The sequence below is a fragment of the Penaeus chinensis genome, chromosome 19, assembly GCF_019202785.1.
Source record: "Penaeus chinensis breed Huanghai No. 1 chromosome 19, ASM1920278v2, whole genome shotgun sequence".
Taxonomy (NCBI): Eukaryota; Metazoa; Arthropoda; class Malacostraca; order Decapoda; family Penaeidae; genus Penaeus; species Penaeus chinensis.
In genome coordinates this window covers 13,544,111-13,559,110 of record NC_061837.1, presented here as the reverse complement: position 1 = coordinate 13,559,110, position 15,000 = coordinate 13,544,111, and the positions used below count along the sequence as shown (strand labels likewise).

Sequence of the window (15,000 nt, the reverse complement as noted above, 5' to 3'; positions counted from 1 at the left end):
TCACAAACTATTTATCCATATAAACGATTTATATACACATATAGTAAATATGCATGTTTGTGTATATATGTTCATACATAGTTGGATCATCTGCACCCACAAATTATCTTTAAAAAGATGATGCAACTTTCATGTGCAGCTCACTATTCATCAAAAAGTGTTGGAAAGAGCATCAGAACAAGAAAATTTAGAGGGGGGAGAAAGAAAAAAAAAATTAAAATGCAGAGATCCCACAAGTTTTCCTTGTGTAGACCTGATGTACATGCTGTCACAGAAGAGATCAGTCAGCTGTTGAAGCAATGAAACTCCCAGCATTCCAGTGAAAGGACTTTGATCATCCTCTTAGCAGATTCCTCAGGATAGTGCTTTCTGTGATACACTGCTGAAATAAAATGGTTGCTCTAAGTTATTTTGCTGTGACATTGGTTTTTTTCTTTAGCTTAGGGGTGGTGGGGGGATGGGAGAGACTTGAAGTGGTGGAGTTGCTGAACATGGAACAATAAAGGCACTTCTGGGATTCTCACAGTATCGTAATATCTTAGTCATTCTGTAAATTTTTCTCCATTCACCCTACTATATTTTTGTTATCCTTCGCACCCTCGTTGGTTCTCTGTTGGAATTTAGACTTTACCAATAAATAGCTATGGTACACTTTAGCTTGAAACATCTTCCATTATGAACTAGACCAAGATAGCCATGTTATTTTTAATATGATAGAAGCTAAAGTTTTATAGTGTTCACAAAATGCCTCATAGGGTATGTAGTCAGGTGATGTGGGATAGATTTGAAACATCTGTTCAGTCTAAACAAGCAAAGATCTGTCAAGTAGAAGGAAACCATGTTGTGTGAGTTATGTAATTGTTTTTATAAGTTGAAGTGTATTTAGATGCAGTCATTGATTTAGAGACTGCAACCATTTATTTTTGTAATCCATAGGTATCTTACTCATTTTAAGGCAAATAATGACAGCATGTAGCAGTGTATTACCCATCTGTTACAAATCATTTATCACATATTTAGCAAAGTATAGTAGACAACACTTCTTATGGAAGTGAAATAAGATTAACACATGTAGTAGTAGCTGTGAATTCATGAAAGTTATGTAGATTTGGAATTTGTCACAGTAATGCATAACGTCTGCACTGAAGTACTAATGTCATTCCTTCTCTATAACTTTTTTTATTAACATTATGATAAAATCTATACCAATATGTAAATTATCAAGTTATATCAGATATAATGCTTTCCAAACAGTTGGATTTAGAAGATTGCAGATATTTTAACCTTATGATTGAAAGGGAAGGGATTGTCTGGGATGAAGCCTTATTGTGATCATGGGATTACATAGGCATATGGGTCATAGGTTATGATTTTCTGATTAAGAGTTTCATAAGTATTTTGATACCACTAAGTTATGGTCTTTTTCACACTTAAATTATCATTCCTCTCCTCTGTCCATTTTTGCTCAGTTTTTCTCCTAGCCTTCCCTTCTGCTTTCCTCTCTTACCTGCCCTCCCCCCCTCCTTTTCCTCTTCCTCATTTCACTCTCTCTCTCTCTTCCTTCTGTTCTCTTCCTTCCTCCCTCTCTCCCTCTGTCACTCCTTTTCCTCTTCCTCATTTCACTCTCTCTCTCTCTCTCTCTCTCTCTCTCTCTCTCTCTCTCTCTCTCTCTCTCCTCTCTCTCTCTCTCTCTTTCTCTCTCTCTTTCTCTCTCTCTCTCTTTCTCTCTCTCTCTCTCTTTCTCTCTCTCTCTCTCTCTCTCTTTCTCTCTCTCTCTCTTTCTCTCTCTCTCTCTCTCTCTCTCTCTCTCTCTCTCTCTCTCTCTCTCTCTCTCTCTCTCTCTCTCTCTCTCTTTCTCTCTCTCTCTCTTTCTCTCTCTCTTTCTCTCTCTCTCTCTCTTCTCTCTCTCTCTCTCTCTCTCTCTCTCTCTCTCTCTCTCTCTCTCTCTCTCTCTCTCTCTCTCTCTCTCTCTCTCTCACTTCTCTTCCTCCCTCCCTCCCTCTCTCCCTCTGTCACTCCTTTTTCTCCTTCCCCCCAAACTTCCCCCTTCTCATTTCTTTCATCCTGTCTCCTAACCTTCTTACCCTCATTGCTCCTATCAATCTTACCTCATTTCCCTTTTTCTTTCTTTCTTTCTTTATTCTTTCTTTATTTCTTTCTTTCGGTCTTTTTCCCTTACCTTCCCTTAGTGTTATTTATTGAATAAGCTGAAGAAATAATATTTGTGTAAATGTTAATTTTCGTTTTAAGATGATAACAGAAGACTTTTATCTTACACAAGATTTTTCTCTTATTTTGCCTGTGGAGTATTATATATATTAATTTTTAATTTGAGTAGCATAACCTGTAAAGTAAAAGCTAGAATTTTTTCCCCCCCCCCTCTCAGAATGGAAGAGAGGCGTGTGGCAGAGTACTTTGTGGTTGCTGGGCTTCCTGCCAACCCAACACCACTAAGAGAATTTTCCTGCGACGGCGCAACTCTCAAGTCCACACACAGCCTTCCACCCATCACAGACATTGCCGTCATCAACCGCTCTCTGGGCGAGGTCGTTCCAGATGGTAAGTGCAAGATAAGAAGAGGAAGAGGGAGGGGGATGACAGGTGCTTATTGTTTGCTCTGATAAGATAGCAGAATTTGTGATATTTCCTGTCATTTTCAGCTTCCTACACAGATAAGCATTATTTATGAAGAAAGATGTTGATTATTTAGGTAGTTTGCAAATTGAAAGTCATTAAACTTTGTTGGTTTTATTAAATTAGATTATGTATAATTTATTACAAGTATATCTCCATCTCTGTCACTGAGGTAAGTAATTGGCATTCCTGAAATTCTAATACATACCCTGATTCATTAATCATTAATCATTTGGATTTATTTGCATTTCATCATTAACTTCCAAGATTCATATACATTTTTTCACTATTTTCTAAGATACACATGCATTCATTCATTCATTTCCAGGATTCACATGTATTGAGACAACACCCACTGGTTTTGTCGCCAATGTTAACCATGGAGCTCTCCGTGCCTCAGAAATATTTCTCTGCTACAGAAGAGGGCGAGACAAACAACCTCTTGTCGATGTCGGGTATGTTACTTGTTCAGTGGTTTCACATTGTATAAGTTGGGTTCCAGTATTGAACTGACTTTTACTTTTATTTATAAGAATAGAAAATTCTTGTTATATCTAAATGATGCTTGGGATGTAAGTCATATATCTCTTAGCCACATAAATAAAAAAATGGGGAAAATGCTTTACTCCTTTTTTTATATATTTTGTGATATGTCTGTGCACATAGATGGCTCTGCTAGTTCTTAGCCACAAAGGAGTCAATTAGAAGACCTTGTGACCTTACCTAATTTCACCATTCCTTGAATTGGCTGGAAAATCATATTTTTTACTAATGCTATGAATATTGACGATGTTATTTTTATTATAAAATAATAATTACTATACTGTTATAAACATTAATAACAGCAAAATAAGATCAATTAAAATAAAAAATAAAATTTTCGTTACTCAAGGAAAAGGGTATACGGGCGAGACAGGCAGTACTCGTAATTGGCTCATTGGTGATTTAGTACAAGTGTAGCCATCTATGTGTAAAAATAATTGATAAAGTAAACTCACAGTGGGCATGGCATGTATATACATGCCATGCCCATTGTTATCGGGTTAAAAGAACTTGAGAGGGATTTTTGTCCATATCATGACATATAAATTCATTGCAGAGTTCTCTATGAAGGTCGGGAAAGAGTCATGGCCGACTCCCAGATTGTGGAGTTCACGCCAAGTGGTCGAAGTGCAAACATCAATCCCTCAGGACAGACCACATACATGACATACAGGTGAATTTTTTGTTTATCTGCCATTTATATTTTACTCAGATGTCAAATAATCAACTGCCAATCTTGTTTGCTACTTTTTTGTGAATGCTTTGAGAACAAATGCAATTCTTATCCAATTTTCAAAAAAATGGATGTAGAAAATCCTATATGCAATACCAGAGATTATGTATAATTTAAAGATTGCAAAGGTACTTGGACAGTTTTCATGTATTGTAATTTCTTACATGAAGAAAAGTATCTGAATTGCTTTCTAATTCCATTTAAAGAAGAGCAAGTGAGCGCTCTGCCTGCAATGAACTGGTCGTCTCAGACATCTGTGTAATCATGACAAGCAGGGGGGAGCAGGCTCCTCACTCCTATTGCACCATAGACCGCAACCTCAATAAGGGGACCATGGTGAGTGGTGTCTGAGGTTCAGTAACATATTGCAAAGATATGGTTAAGCTGTTGTAGATATTCATGATATTTCTTTATAATACTTTTATGCACAAACTTCTGTAATCTTTTCCAGGTTGGGTCTGACATCTATGTCTGCTACAAGAAATCGATGCATAGGTCCAACTATATCGCATACATGGCAGGGATCCTGGACCACTACCCCAGCAACCACTACCCGGGGTTCCCCATCCCCACAGACCTGGCCCTTTTTTGTCTACCCATGGGGGCCACCCTAGAGTCATGGCCAGCTAAGTCTGCTCAGCCACAGCCAATCTTCTCTACCTTTGTTCTCACAGTCACGGCTGGGTGTGGAAACACAGAAGCTGTGGAGAAGGTGTATGGAGCAGCTGTCTCCTTCTATGAGAAATACCCCCATGAGCTCCTTACAGATGAGCAGAGGGAGGCCCTCAAGCTGAATGAGCACTTTGGGAGGAACAACATAGTGCATACCAACAAGTGCATCTGCATCCTCTCACGGTGGCCGTTTTTTGATACTTTTGATAAGTTCTTGAGATATCTGCACACTATGGCTAATACTGGACCACATCTTGTACCCATAGAGAGGTGAGTGTGTGTGTCTGTCTGTCTGTCTGTCTGTCTGTCTGTGTTGTGTTGTGTTTGTGTTTGTATTTGTATTTTTTCAACTGGTCTGTAAGTGTGATTCAATTTGAAAAACAAATATAACTAAATATTCATATAGGCCTGTCTGTAATCGTAGCCTCCCCCTACTTATGACCTGTGCAATTAACAACCATCAATTTGGAGCTAGTATTCATGTTAATGAGGTTGTTGCAATTTATGATTCATTGATTTACATAACTAAAAGATATATTATACAAACTATGTATTATGAATACTAAAAATTTATCATTATTTTACTTTTGATTTCACAAGTTCACACCCTTTATAGAATACAAGGCTCCAGATATATTTAAGATATGTGTCATTAACACCACACCTACAGAAACTAGCTTTTCATACTAAAAATTATCATATATAGATAGTTCTCATTTATTTTTTTATTTTTTTGTTATATGTTAGTATTTCCTGAATAATCTGTATTTTCTGTTTAACTATTATCATCATCATCATCATCATCATTCCCATTATGTGGAAGGTGCACTTGACTGGGTTGTTATTGACTGCTAATAAGTTGATAAGTTGGAGATGATAATTATTTTAAAAATGCTGATGTTATTTGAACATGTTCCATCCATTCATTCATCACCAGCCTCTTTGGCACCTCCTTATATCTTAATATATTTTTTATTTGTTCATTTGTTTTAGGTATGTACACCATTTTGTGGAGTGTGTTCCATTTCCAAGTGCTCGAAAGCCAAGAATACTCATCCAGTTAGATGCCAGAGAGCGCATCTCCCTTGCCCAGCCAGAGGATTTGCCCATTAATCTCAGGTAAACATTTTTCTGAATCTGAAAAGCTTTGTTATTGAATTATGTGAAAATGCTTTTAAAAGTTGTCTATCAATTTCTTAATCTCAAACATTTTACATATTGCATGGAAGCATGGGTGTAAGGAATGAAAATATGACTTGTGACTTTCCAGTGGAGCAAAGTTCCGTCAACTGGTGATGACTCTGCGTCCTGAAGGCTGCCTCCTTGTGCTCCTCTTTGCACTCACTGAACAGAAGATTCTCCTGCACTCCCTCAGGCCAGATGTGCTCACAGCTGTGGCAGAGGCTATCACCATGGTAAGCACCAAGGAATATGGAGGAATGGGTTCTTATGATGTAAGATGAGACTTCTCCTGAAAGTGATAAATTTAGCATACCTTTTCTTTTTGTTTATCTTAATGATAGGGAGATAATAGTTGTATGTTTAAGTCAGGGAGTGGGGTGACATTTGTGAAATGAAAGAAGAATGGGAAGAGAAATGACATTTGCAAAGCTCAGTTTGATTTGTAAAGCAGTGTTTCTCTTTCAGGTCACTAATATATGTTTTTTTTTTTCTTTGCAGATTATCTTTCCATTCCACTGGCAGTGCCCTTACATCCCCCTGTGCCCCCTGGGTCTCTCTGATTTCCTGAATGCCCCCATCCCTTTCCTCCTTGGCCTTGACTCGCGCTTCTTTGATCTCTATCACCCTCCAACCGATGTAATCTGCATCGATTTGGATACGGGAGCCATGTCTGTGTAAGTAGAATGTAGTGTGGTTCACTTTTCAAATTCAATCTGTCTCTGTCTGTCTCTGTCTCTCTCTGTCTCTCTCTGTCTGTCTCTGTCTGTCTCTCTCTGTCTCTCTCTCTCTCTCTCTCTCTCTCTCTCTCTCTCTCTCTCTCTCTCTCTCTCTCTCTCTCTCTCTCTCTCTCTCTCTCTCTCTCTCTCTCTCTCTCTCTCTCTCTCTCTCTGTCTCTCTGTCTCTCTCTCTCTCTGTCTCTCTGTCTCTCTGTCTCTCTCTCTCTCTCTGTCTCTCTCTCTCTCTCTGTCTCTCTGTCTCTCTGTCTCTCTCTCTCTCTCTCTCTCTCTCTCTCTCTCTCTCTCTCTCTCTCTCTCTCTCTCTCTCTCTCTCTCTCTCTCTCTCTCTCTCTCTCTCTCTCCGTCTCTCTCTCTATCTCTCTCTCTATCTCTATCTCTCTCTCTCTCTCTCTCTCTCTCTCTCTCTCTCTCTCTCTCTCTCTCTCTCTCTCTCTCTCCCTCCCTCCCTCCCTCCCTCCCTCCCTCCCTCCCTCCCTCCCTCCCTCCCTCCCTCCCTCCCCCCCACTCCCTCTTCCTCTCCCTGTCCCCTCCTTTGTTTTCTTTTACTTTTTTTTTTCCTCTGTATTTTGATCAGAGGAATTGATTAAAAATAATGTTATTTTATGTTTAGAAAGATATAGTTATGATGGTAGATTATCAGTTTTATAAAAAGATAATGTGAATATCAATATTTTTCTCTGACTTTTAGACCAGACGACAAGAAGTTCCTCATAACCAAACTCCTTCCTCGGCGTCCTGCACGCACCCTGCGTGCCTCACTAGAAAGCCTCTGTGAGAAAATCTACAAATTTGAGAAATTGCTCCAGATGCACCTGAAGGCTCAGAAGACAGAGTCTGGCATTGACACAGATTTCAAGATAAAAAGAAAAGAGGTATGGGAGTAAGAATTGTCTTTTGTTGATTTAGATGAGTTGTAGTTTTTTGTTTAGAAACTCCTTTCATATTTAATTATGAAATAGTTTTTAATAGTACAGCACTTTTCAAGTTTCAGTAAATTAATTGATATCTCAATTATCATTTTATATATATCTTTAACCCCTACGATCTGTATGACTTGACCATCACGTCATGAAAAAATTTAGCTTTTGACGCAGGTCACATGAAATACCCTCAAAGAAATATTTTGCTGGGGTGCACAAAATTGTCATCATGAATGAAGGCACAATTGTTTTATAGAAAATTTGATATGAAAAATAAAAAAATTGACACATAAAACGTTACTCACTGTTATTATTGTGCAAGGAAAACAGTCTATTACCATCTGGGTAAAGCAAATCATATGACAGTATAGACACTGGAAAAAAGCAGAATAGCTAAAAATGCTTATGCCAAAAAATAATATTTCAAAGGGGAGACATGCTCTTCTCACCACAAATTAGTATTTGTTTGCACCCGACCTACAAGTTGCACACCCATAGTGTATCTGCTCACTTTAGCCTAATGCCCGTATTTTGGGCCACATGACAGCAGTGAAGCATTTGGATCCAATAGGTTAATGATTTTATTGAATTTGTCATTTAGTATACTAATTTATATAACATGCCACATCTGCTCTAAGCTTTATAAAATATATATAATAGAAATTGAGCAATACTAGGTATTATTTTGAAATACTTACAAAAATACTACAATTATGAGTGAAGGTCTTTCTGGATTTCTTGATATCAGATTCCAAACTTCTTTTCAGCAACAACTGGATGTGGAAATTCAGGAGGCTTTTTTGCGCTTCACAGCAACCATCCTGAAGGGTTATAGTCACTACCTCCTGCCTATAGTCTCCGCTAAAGCAGGGGCAGCATGTGACACCTCCTCACTCTTTGACATAGACGGTAAATGAGTGCCAGAAGGCCATTCTGAATGGATTATTGTAATGTTAGGTAGATTGGACTCAAAAAAAAGAAATGCAAAATCATGTTGCAAATAGTAAAATGACTAGATGCACTAAAATTTGCATTTGATATGATTTATGGTTGCATAATAGAATTATGTCAGGTTTATATAGAGGACCTGTCCTGTTGAGTTCAGAGGGGTTTTAACTATATGTTTAATTTGGAATAGATATACAGCTGAACATGGAACATGGCCAGCAAAAAGATTTCATGTGTCCTGTGAAATTTGTTTTTTCTCAGACAAAATTTTTATCTCAGCATATGTATGCATTTTCATTTCTGAAAATGTGTACTCATATATATGTATTTTTAAGAAAATTGAAATAATGTTTTACAAAGGGGTTTTAGTAAGCTCTTAGAAGTATATTCTAGTGTATGCCCAAATTTTTCCAAATTCTCAAATATTCCTACATAGGGTTACTTGGTCACTACTGGAGACATGTTTTCACTTTTTTCACCTTGCAAAAATGTTTAAACCCATTTACACTAGGATGACTTCCTATTATATCCCATCACCATATGGTAGACCACTCCTTTCATGGGCCCTCAAAAGTAGGCATAAAGCCTCTGGCATCATTATGTAAGATGTTGGTTATGCCGCAGCTAAGTGCATAGAGAGCTGGATAATTTTTTGTTTTCCATGCTTCTGATTTTTCCCTTAAGCAGCTAACTCTGCACAGACCCAGTTGTGTTGATCAGTAAAGCACTGAGGGCTCTTATCATAATTTGATTAATCTTATAGCCTGCCAGGCTCAACAAATTTCAAATATGCTTATACCATGGCAAAGGCTATCAAATTTCTCAAAAAAAGATATACATATCTATAGTAATTTAATCACCAACATTGCATTATAGCTTTTCATTTGTTATGCTATTTCCATATTTGACTTACAAGAAAATAGAATTTAACTAATTCAAAAAAGTGTCGGGAATTTACTGTAATGTAATTTATTATGCAATCTAAAGGAGAAATTTTAAAAAGTTACAACTAATAAATTTGTAATGTTAATACCAAACAAAGATTATCAGAAAAAGTAAGATGGTTGAAAAATATTTAATTTACTGTAATTAGCAGTTGACACCAGGACTGTATGTTTATGTGCACTGAATTTTCTTAAAGAATAGTTTTTATTTTTGACTTACATGTTGTTAATAATAAGGTAATAATGCAAACATTTTTCTGATAATTCAAGAAATGGGGTAAACGTTTTGGTATACCTGCTGATTGATTCTTTGATGACAAAGTAATTGTAAAGCCATCTATGTGTAGACAAAATAAATCAAACAAAACTAAATGGGATAATAGGTTACAGAGTATTTGAATCTATAATCATCCTTTCTCTTGTTTTTCAGCCTTTGTCAAATCAAGAGATAAGAACTATCACAAATTTTACCAGCTGATGGTTAATACCCAGATGTTCAGCAAGTTCATTGAAGAACGATCTTTTGTGTCAGACAAGGATGCCTCTCTGGCCTTCTTTGATGACTGTGCAGAAAAGGTTGGTGGTTTGAGTAGTTGTGGGGCAGGAATGTTAGCTACTAGAAGGAATTTAGTAGTAAGATTATCAAAGAGGAGAGAAGCAGGGAGATGATTAATAATGATTAAGAAAGTAAGGGAAAGAAATTGGTGATTTAAAAATGTACATTTCTTATTTGTTTCTTTACTATCCCAGGTCTTAGAAGATGACACCACCATCAAACTGCTGGAGTTAGAGCCGGCCCAGAGTGAGCACACCTTGTTTCTCCCACCGCCAGAGCCCATCAGTCTCCCTGAGGGCATGACCTATACATACAATGTAAGTTCTGGTTCTAGTTTTGAGACCAAGATTCTTCCCTAATCTTTCCAGACGTTCCACAAATCCACGATATGTCATAGGGTTGTTTGACCCAGAAAAGAGTTCTCTTGCAAGAGACATTACAGTGTCAAGAGTAAGAAGGTAATGCAGGGAGATGGCTCACTCTTCTTTATGTAGAGCCCTTCTATGTTTTTTTTTTTTTTTTTCCCAGCATTAGCTTGGACCATTTTGTAGGAAAGTCAGAGTGTTATTGCCACCATTCTGTTGTATTTTGTTTTTGTTTAAAGTTTATTTAAAAAAAATGAAAAGTGACATTTGTTCTGAACACATGCAGTACAGCCTTTTTTTCTAGTTGCTGATCTCCTGCATGATGATAATTTTTAATGACAACTACAGAAAAACATTTCAGCTTGTAAGCTGTCAATTTTTTTTTTTTTTTCCTTGTTGCCTATCAAACCTCACATAAAGGCAAATATGTAACATAGGCTTTTGATAGATATAACATAATGGACATTCATGTTTTATATGAGTCACATCAGGTTTTTTTTTCTTTGTTGTTTGTTTTCCTCTTTTTATAAGGAATTCAGAAGGATTTTTTCATAGCATGCCTCTCATTTTTTTTCCAATCAGGGATTTCCCAAGTTAAAACCCGAGCTCTTTCCATTGCTGGAACCAAAGCCAGTCCTTCCTCCCCAAGTTAAGCAGCCACAAGCCACCCCTGCCTCTCCTCTGGCCCGCCGCACAAAGCATGAGGTCAAGTCGGCACAGAAACTTGCCTTAAGGCATGCGCAGACACCCATATTATGGGCCAAGTGTTTACTATCTACGTGTTACAGGTAAGCTACCAGTAAGGCTGTTTATCTTAGGTGGGATAGGCATGCTGCAATTGTATTGCTGTTTTGATTTGCTTTTATTTTTTTTTTTTTTTTTTATTTGACAATGGATTAGGAATATTACCTCACATTGATGTATCACTTCATGTAGACAAAGTTTTTTCATGAAAAATCTACTCTAGTTTTCACTATTTCCCTCACATTCCAGAAAAAAATATTGATTTCCAATAAGTGTCCACATTGTGTTTTTGTCTTTTTCAAATATTTTCCTTCTTGTGTTTGCAGCATTGTTTATATATAATATTCACTGATTTATAGATGTTATATTTTTCCTCCTACTTTCAATACAAAATTAAAGTGACAGTTACCTCCCTCTGTCCTAGCCTTTGGTTCACGCATCTCCCAGCCTTTGCAACAACACAGCACCATAAGGCCAGATTCCTGCAACTTGCCTTCAAGATCCTAACCAACATGCAGAAGCTCAACCTCTCACAGGCAGACGAGGTGAATAGAGAGACAAGGAAGGAGAAAGAGACTAATGAATGAGAAATAGAGCAAGCATTTGTGTGTGAGAAAGAGTAAAGAGTATAAGAGAGCATCTTAGTGCTAAATTTGACCAGTTTGTATATTTATTTAGGCATTACATCTTTCAGAATAGTTGCATGTCACTAAACTTTTTGTTGTTTCCTCTGCAGGTAAGCTACCGGGTAATGATGCAGCTGTGTGGGTTATACTCACAGCCCATCCTTGCGGTGAAGGTCCTGTGTGAGATGAGGCAGCATGGCATCACACCCAATGCCATCACCTATGGCTACTACAACAGAGCAGTCATGGAGAGCAAGTGGACTCATTCTAACCTCTTCTGGAAAAAACTCAGGTGACTCATTGTTCACTCACTATCACATAGTGTGTTCCATGAAGCAGATTCTGTTAGCAAGGCTGATGTGTGGCTTTAGGAGAATTGGTTTGTTTGTCTTATTTTATGCTCTTTTCCTTTTTTTTGCAGGAATGTCGTCATTGGTGTTGCAGCATTCAAACGTTCAGGTCTAGAACGTTCGCAAAGAAGAAAATCATCATTATCTTTGGATGAGGTGGACAAGTGCCTAACAGGTTAGGTTCCTTTTATCTTAAAGCTTAACTAGTTGAGTTAGGTAGGCCTCATCTAAGTGGAATATTCAGAATTGTTGAATGCCATATGAATTTTATTTTAATTTTCTAACTGCTGAAGTAATGTACAATAAGTAACCAAGTTCATGTACTAATTCAGGCATATCTATAACTTAAGTTCTTTATCTTAGCATACATTTGGTTTATTATACCAATTATTTTCATAATAAAGCATTGCAGTGCATCCCTAACCCCTTGATTATTGGATTCAACCCCATGCAGATGCTGACAGTGCCTCAAGAGTGTCCTTGGAGAGCGGTGCCTCCCTTGACTCTCACCCCCCTGCACCTCATACGAAGACCGACACCCTCAGCTCAGGTATGATGCTTGCTCTTACCAGTCTTAAAAGGCCTTATTCATCCACCTTTTTATCAATTTTGAAGTACTTACTTAGAGAAGAAGAAAAAAAGGATTTTTTTTTTTTCTAACTCCATAATTCTTTTGGTATTGGGATGAAACATGTATAGCTTACAAGAAGCTAAAACTTTAACAGGATGTATTTGCAGCATTAGGTCAGTGATATGCATTATATAAATTACAAAAAAAATAAGATACAGGGGTCTCTCTTTTTTTTTTTTTTTTTTTTTTTTTTTTTTTTTTTTTTTTTTTTTTTTTGTGTGTGTGTGTGTGTGTGTGTGTGTGTGTGTGTGTGTGTGTGTGTGTGTGTTTTTTCATGATTTCTCTCTCTCTCTCTCTCTCTCTCTCTCTCTCTCTCTCTCTCTCTCTCATCTCTCTCTCTCTCTCTCTCTCTCTCTCTCTCTCTCTCTCTCTCTCTCTCTCTCTCTCTCTCTCTCTCTCTCTCTCTCTCTCTCTCTCTCTCTCTCTCTCTCTCTTCTCTCTCTCTCTCTCTCTCTCTCTCTCTCTCTCTCTCTCTCTCTCTCTCTCTCTCTCTCTCTCTCTCTCTCTCTCTCTCTCTCTCTCTCTCTCTCTCTCTCTCTCTCTCTCTCTCCCCCCCCCCCCCCCCCCAACTTGAGGCTCAAAAATTCTTGCTTTGTTGATTATATGTGAATACTTTGTTTATTGCATATGGTGACAGGTTGCCTCTTATGTTCTCTGATTATATTCAAGTAGCCGCAAACTAATACAGACTTTGTGTGTCATAAAAATAAAACCTATGAGTAGCAAAAACATGAAAAGATAAAATATTGATAACAACAGTTAAGAAGTAGGTGTAATATTTGGACTGGAGTTTTTGGGCAATTGTTGTAGTATTGGCAGTCCTCATTACAGGGTGCCTGGAATTTATTAATATTCTTAATATTCACCGACATAGAGTTCCATGAGCTTGGAGTATTATTACCACACTCTCCTTTGCCACTGAAATCATTCCACATATTTCACCTTTGCCACTAAATGTCACAAATGGCATTGTTGTTTTATTTTGTTATGTCTCCTCAAAGATGCTATTATGCTAGTAAAAGAGGCCATTAGGATGTGCCCAACATAGTTGAGAAGTAAAAATTCTACTGATTTTTCCAGAATAATGTTTTTTCTATGCTTGTAAACTAAAGGTAAAGAAATTTTCTGGAAGAAAAGTAATGTCCATTAAGAATGAACGATTTATAACTTTGCTCTTCAGATCCAGGCTACTGCTCTGTCAGTGAGACAAGTGAGAGTGTGAGTTCTCCCGGTGCGCCTCCAACCGCAGGTCAGTAAGGCATTTGACACATAGGTGGAATTACATATACAATCATTATGTAGAGTCAATTTTTCAGTTAGTCTCTAACAGTCTAACAGCTAGTGGAACTGGATTGGTCGGGTTTTTTTCCACACTTTGATAGTTACTTAGTTTACCTAGTTTAGTGCTGCAATAGTTCCTGTGTACCACTAGTGAAAGGAGAGGGTATATGTATGCTAGACAACAATCTAGCTGGGCTTTACTCTTTCTGCAGTCATCCCATAGCATAATTCTATTGGTTTCCTCTTGAAAAAATAGCTTTTTCTCTTTTAAAGAAGCAGTTGTAAATGTTCATGTCCATATTGCCGTGTTCTTAAAATCCCATATGATAGTAACATGTGATGAAAATAATTGTACAATGATATCCAAATTTGTCTCACATGGCAGGTAGAACTATACAACTGGATGGCAGACTTTTAATTCACAGTTAATAACTAATTTGTGCTACTAGTTGCAGCATCATTTCATACTACCTTGCAGTTTACATCCTTAGAAACATTCAATATGTTAAATCTAAATTGTTTGATTTTTAAAAAAGTCATCTGTCTAAGGGCAACTATGAGGATATGAGGGACACATTCTGTTGTGTGTGTTGGGTCTACTGGCAATTTATATTCCATAAAGCAAGTTATCTTGCATAAAAAGTATATTTAAAATGTGATAGGAACAAAAATGGGAGCCTTCCCAGTTATAAACCAAATCCAAACCAAATAAAGAATGCTCAAAATAAGGTTGGATGTTGTAGTTGACTGTTTGGAGAAAAGCTGCTGTGAGAATAATAGCCTCTGTATGGTTCTTGTGTTTTATAAGTTGGTTTTGTAAGTTCCTCTAAGCTTGTTAGATATCAATTAAGTAGCAGAGTATGATGCACAGTGGAAAGTGAAATGCTTGCCATTTGCCAGGGTAAACCCAATATGAAATATTTTTCTGTTTAATAACATTTTATTCAGATATTATTATTTTTCTTCAATTCTGAACCATAAAATCTAATTTACAAACCTTGAACATTATATAGAGAAGTAAAGATGACTTAGTTGTTTGAGACAGTGGTTTATTGGGCCAATTTTGAAAGTAACTAAAACAAATCAGAAATGTATTGTGCACAGTGGTCATAGTCTAAAGAATATATAAAATTT

The 15,000-nt window shown here is 37.2% G+C and overlaps 1 protein-coding gene across 6 annotated transcripts in view; it reads left to right on the top strand.

Moving 5' to 3' along the window:
- LOC125034879 (DENN domain-containing protein Crag-like) overlaps positions 1 to 15,000 on the top strand; it is a 53,168-nt gene that overhangs the window by 965 nt on the left and 37,203 nt on the right. For all 6 annotated transcript variants that reach the window (XM_047626927.1, XM_047626926.1, XM_047626929.1 and 3 more), the window contains exons 2-19: positions 2,387 to 2,559; positions 2,963 to 3,089; positions 3,734 to 3,850; positions 4,117 to 4,246; positions 4,362 to 4,852; positions 5,576 to 5,701; positions 5,853 to 5,997; positions 6,263 to 6,438; positions 7,190 to 7,373; positions 8,189 to 8,330; positions 9,744 to 9,889; positions 10,064 to 10,186; positions 10,817 to 11,022; positions 11,403 to 11,523; positions 11,715 to 11,896; positions 12,026 to 12,129; positions 12,409 to 12,504; positions 13,766 to 13,834. In XM_047626927.1, coding sequence (XP_047482883.1) covers positions 2,388 to 2,559; positions 2,963 to 3,089; positions 3,734 to 3,850; positions 4,117 to 4,246; positions 4,362 to 4,852; positions 5,576 to 5,701; positions 5,853 to 5,997; positions 6,263 to 6,438; positions 7,190 to 7,373; positions 8,189 to 8,330; positions 9,744 to 9,889; positions 10,064 to 10,186; positions 10,817 to 11,022; positions 11,403 to 11,523; positions 11,715 to 11,896; positions 12,026 to 12,129; positions 12,409 to 12,504; positions 13,766 to 13,834 — 2,857 coding nt within the window. In that variant the 5' untranslated portion in view covers position 2,387. The remainder of the gene's footprint in view (positions 1 to 2,386; positions 2,560 to 2,962; positions 3,090 to 3,733; positions 3,851 to 4,116; positions 4,247 to 4,361; positions 4,853 to 5,575; positions 5,702 to 5,852; positions 5,998 to 6,262; positions 6,439 to 7,189; positions 7,374 to 8,188; positions 8,331 to 9,743; positions 9,890 to 10,063; positions 10,187 to 10,816; positions 11,023 to 11,402; positions 11,524 to 11,714; positions 11,897 to 12,025; positions 12,130 to 12,408; positions 12,505 to 13,765; positions 13,835 to 15,000) is intronic.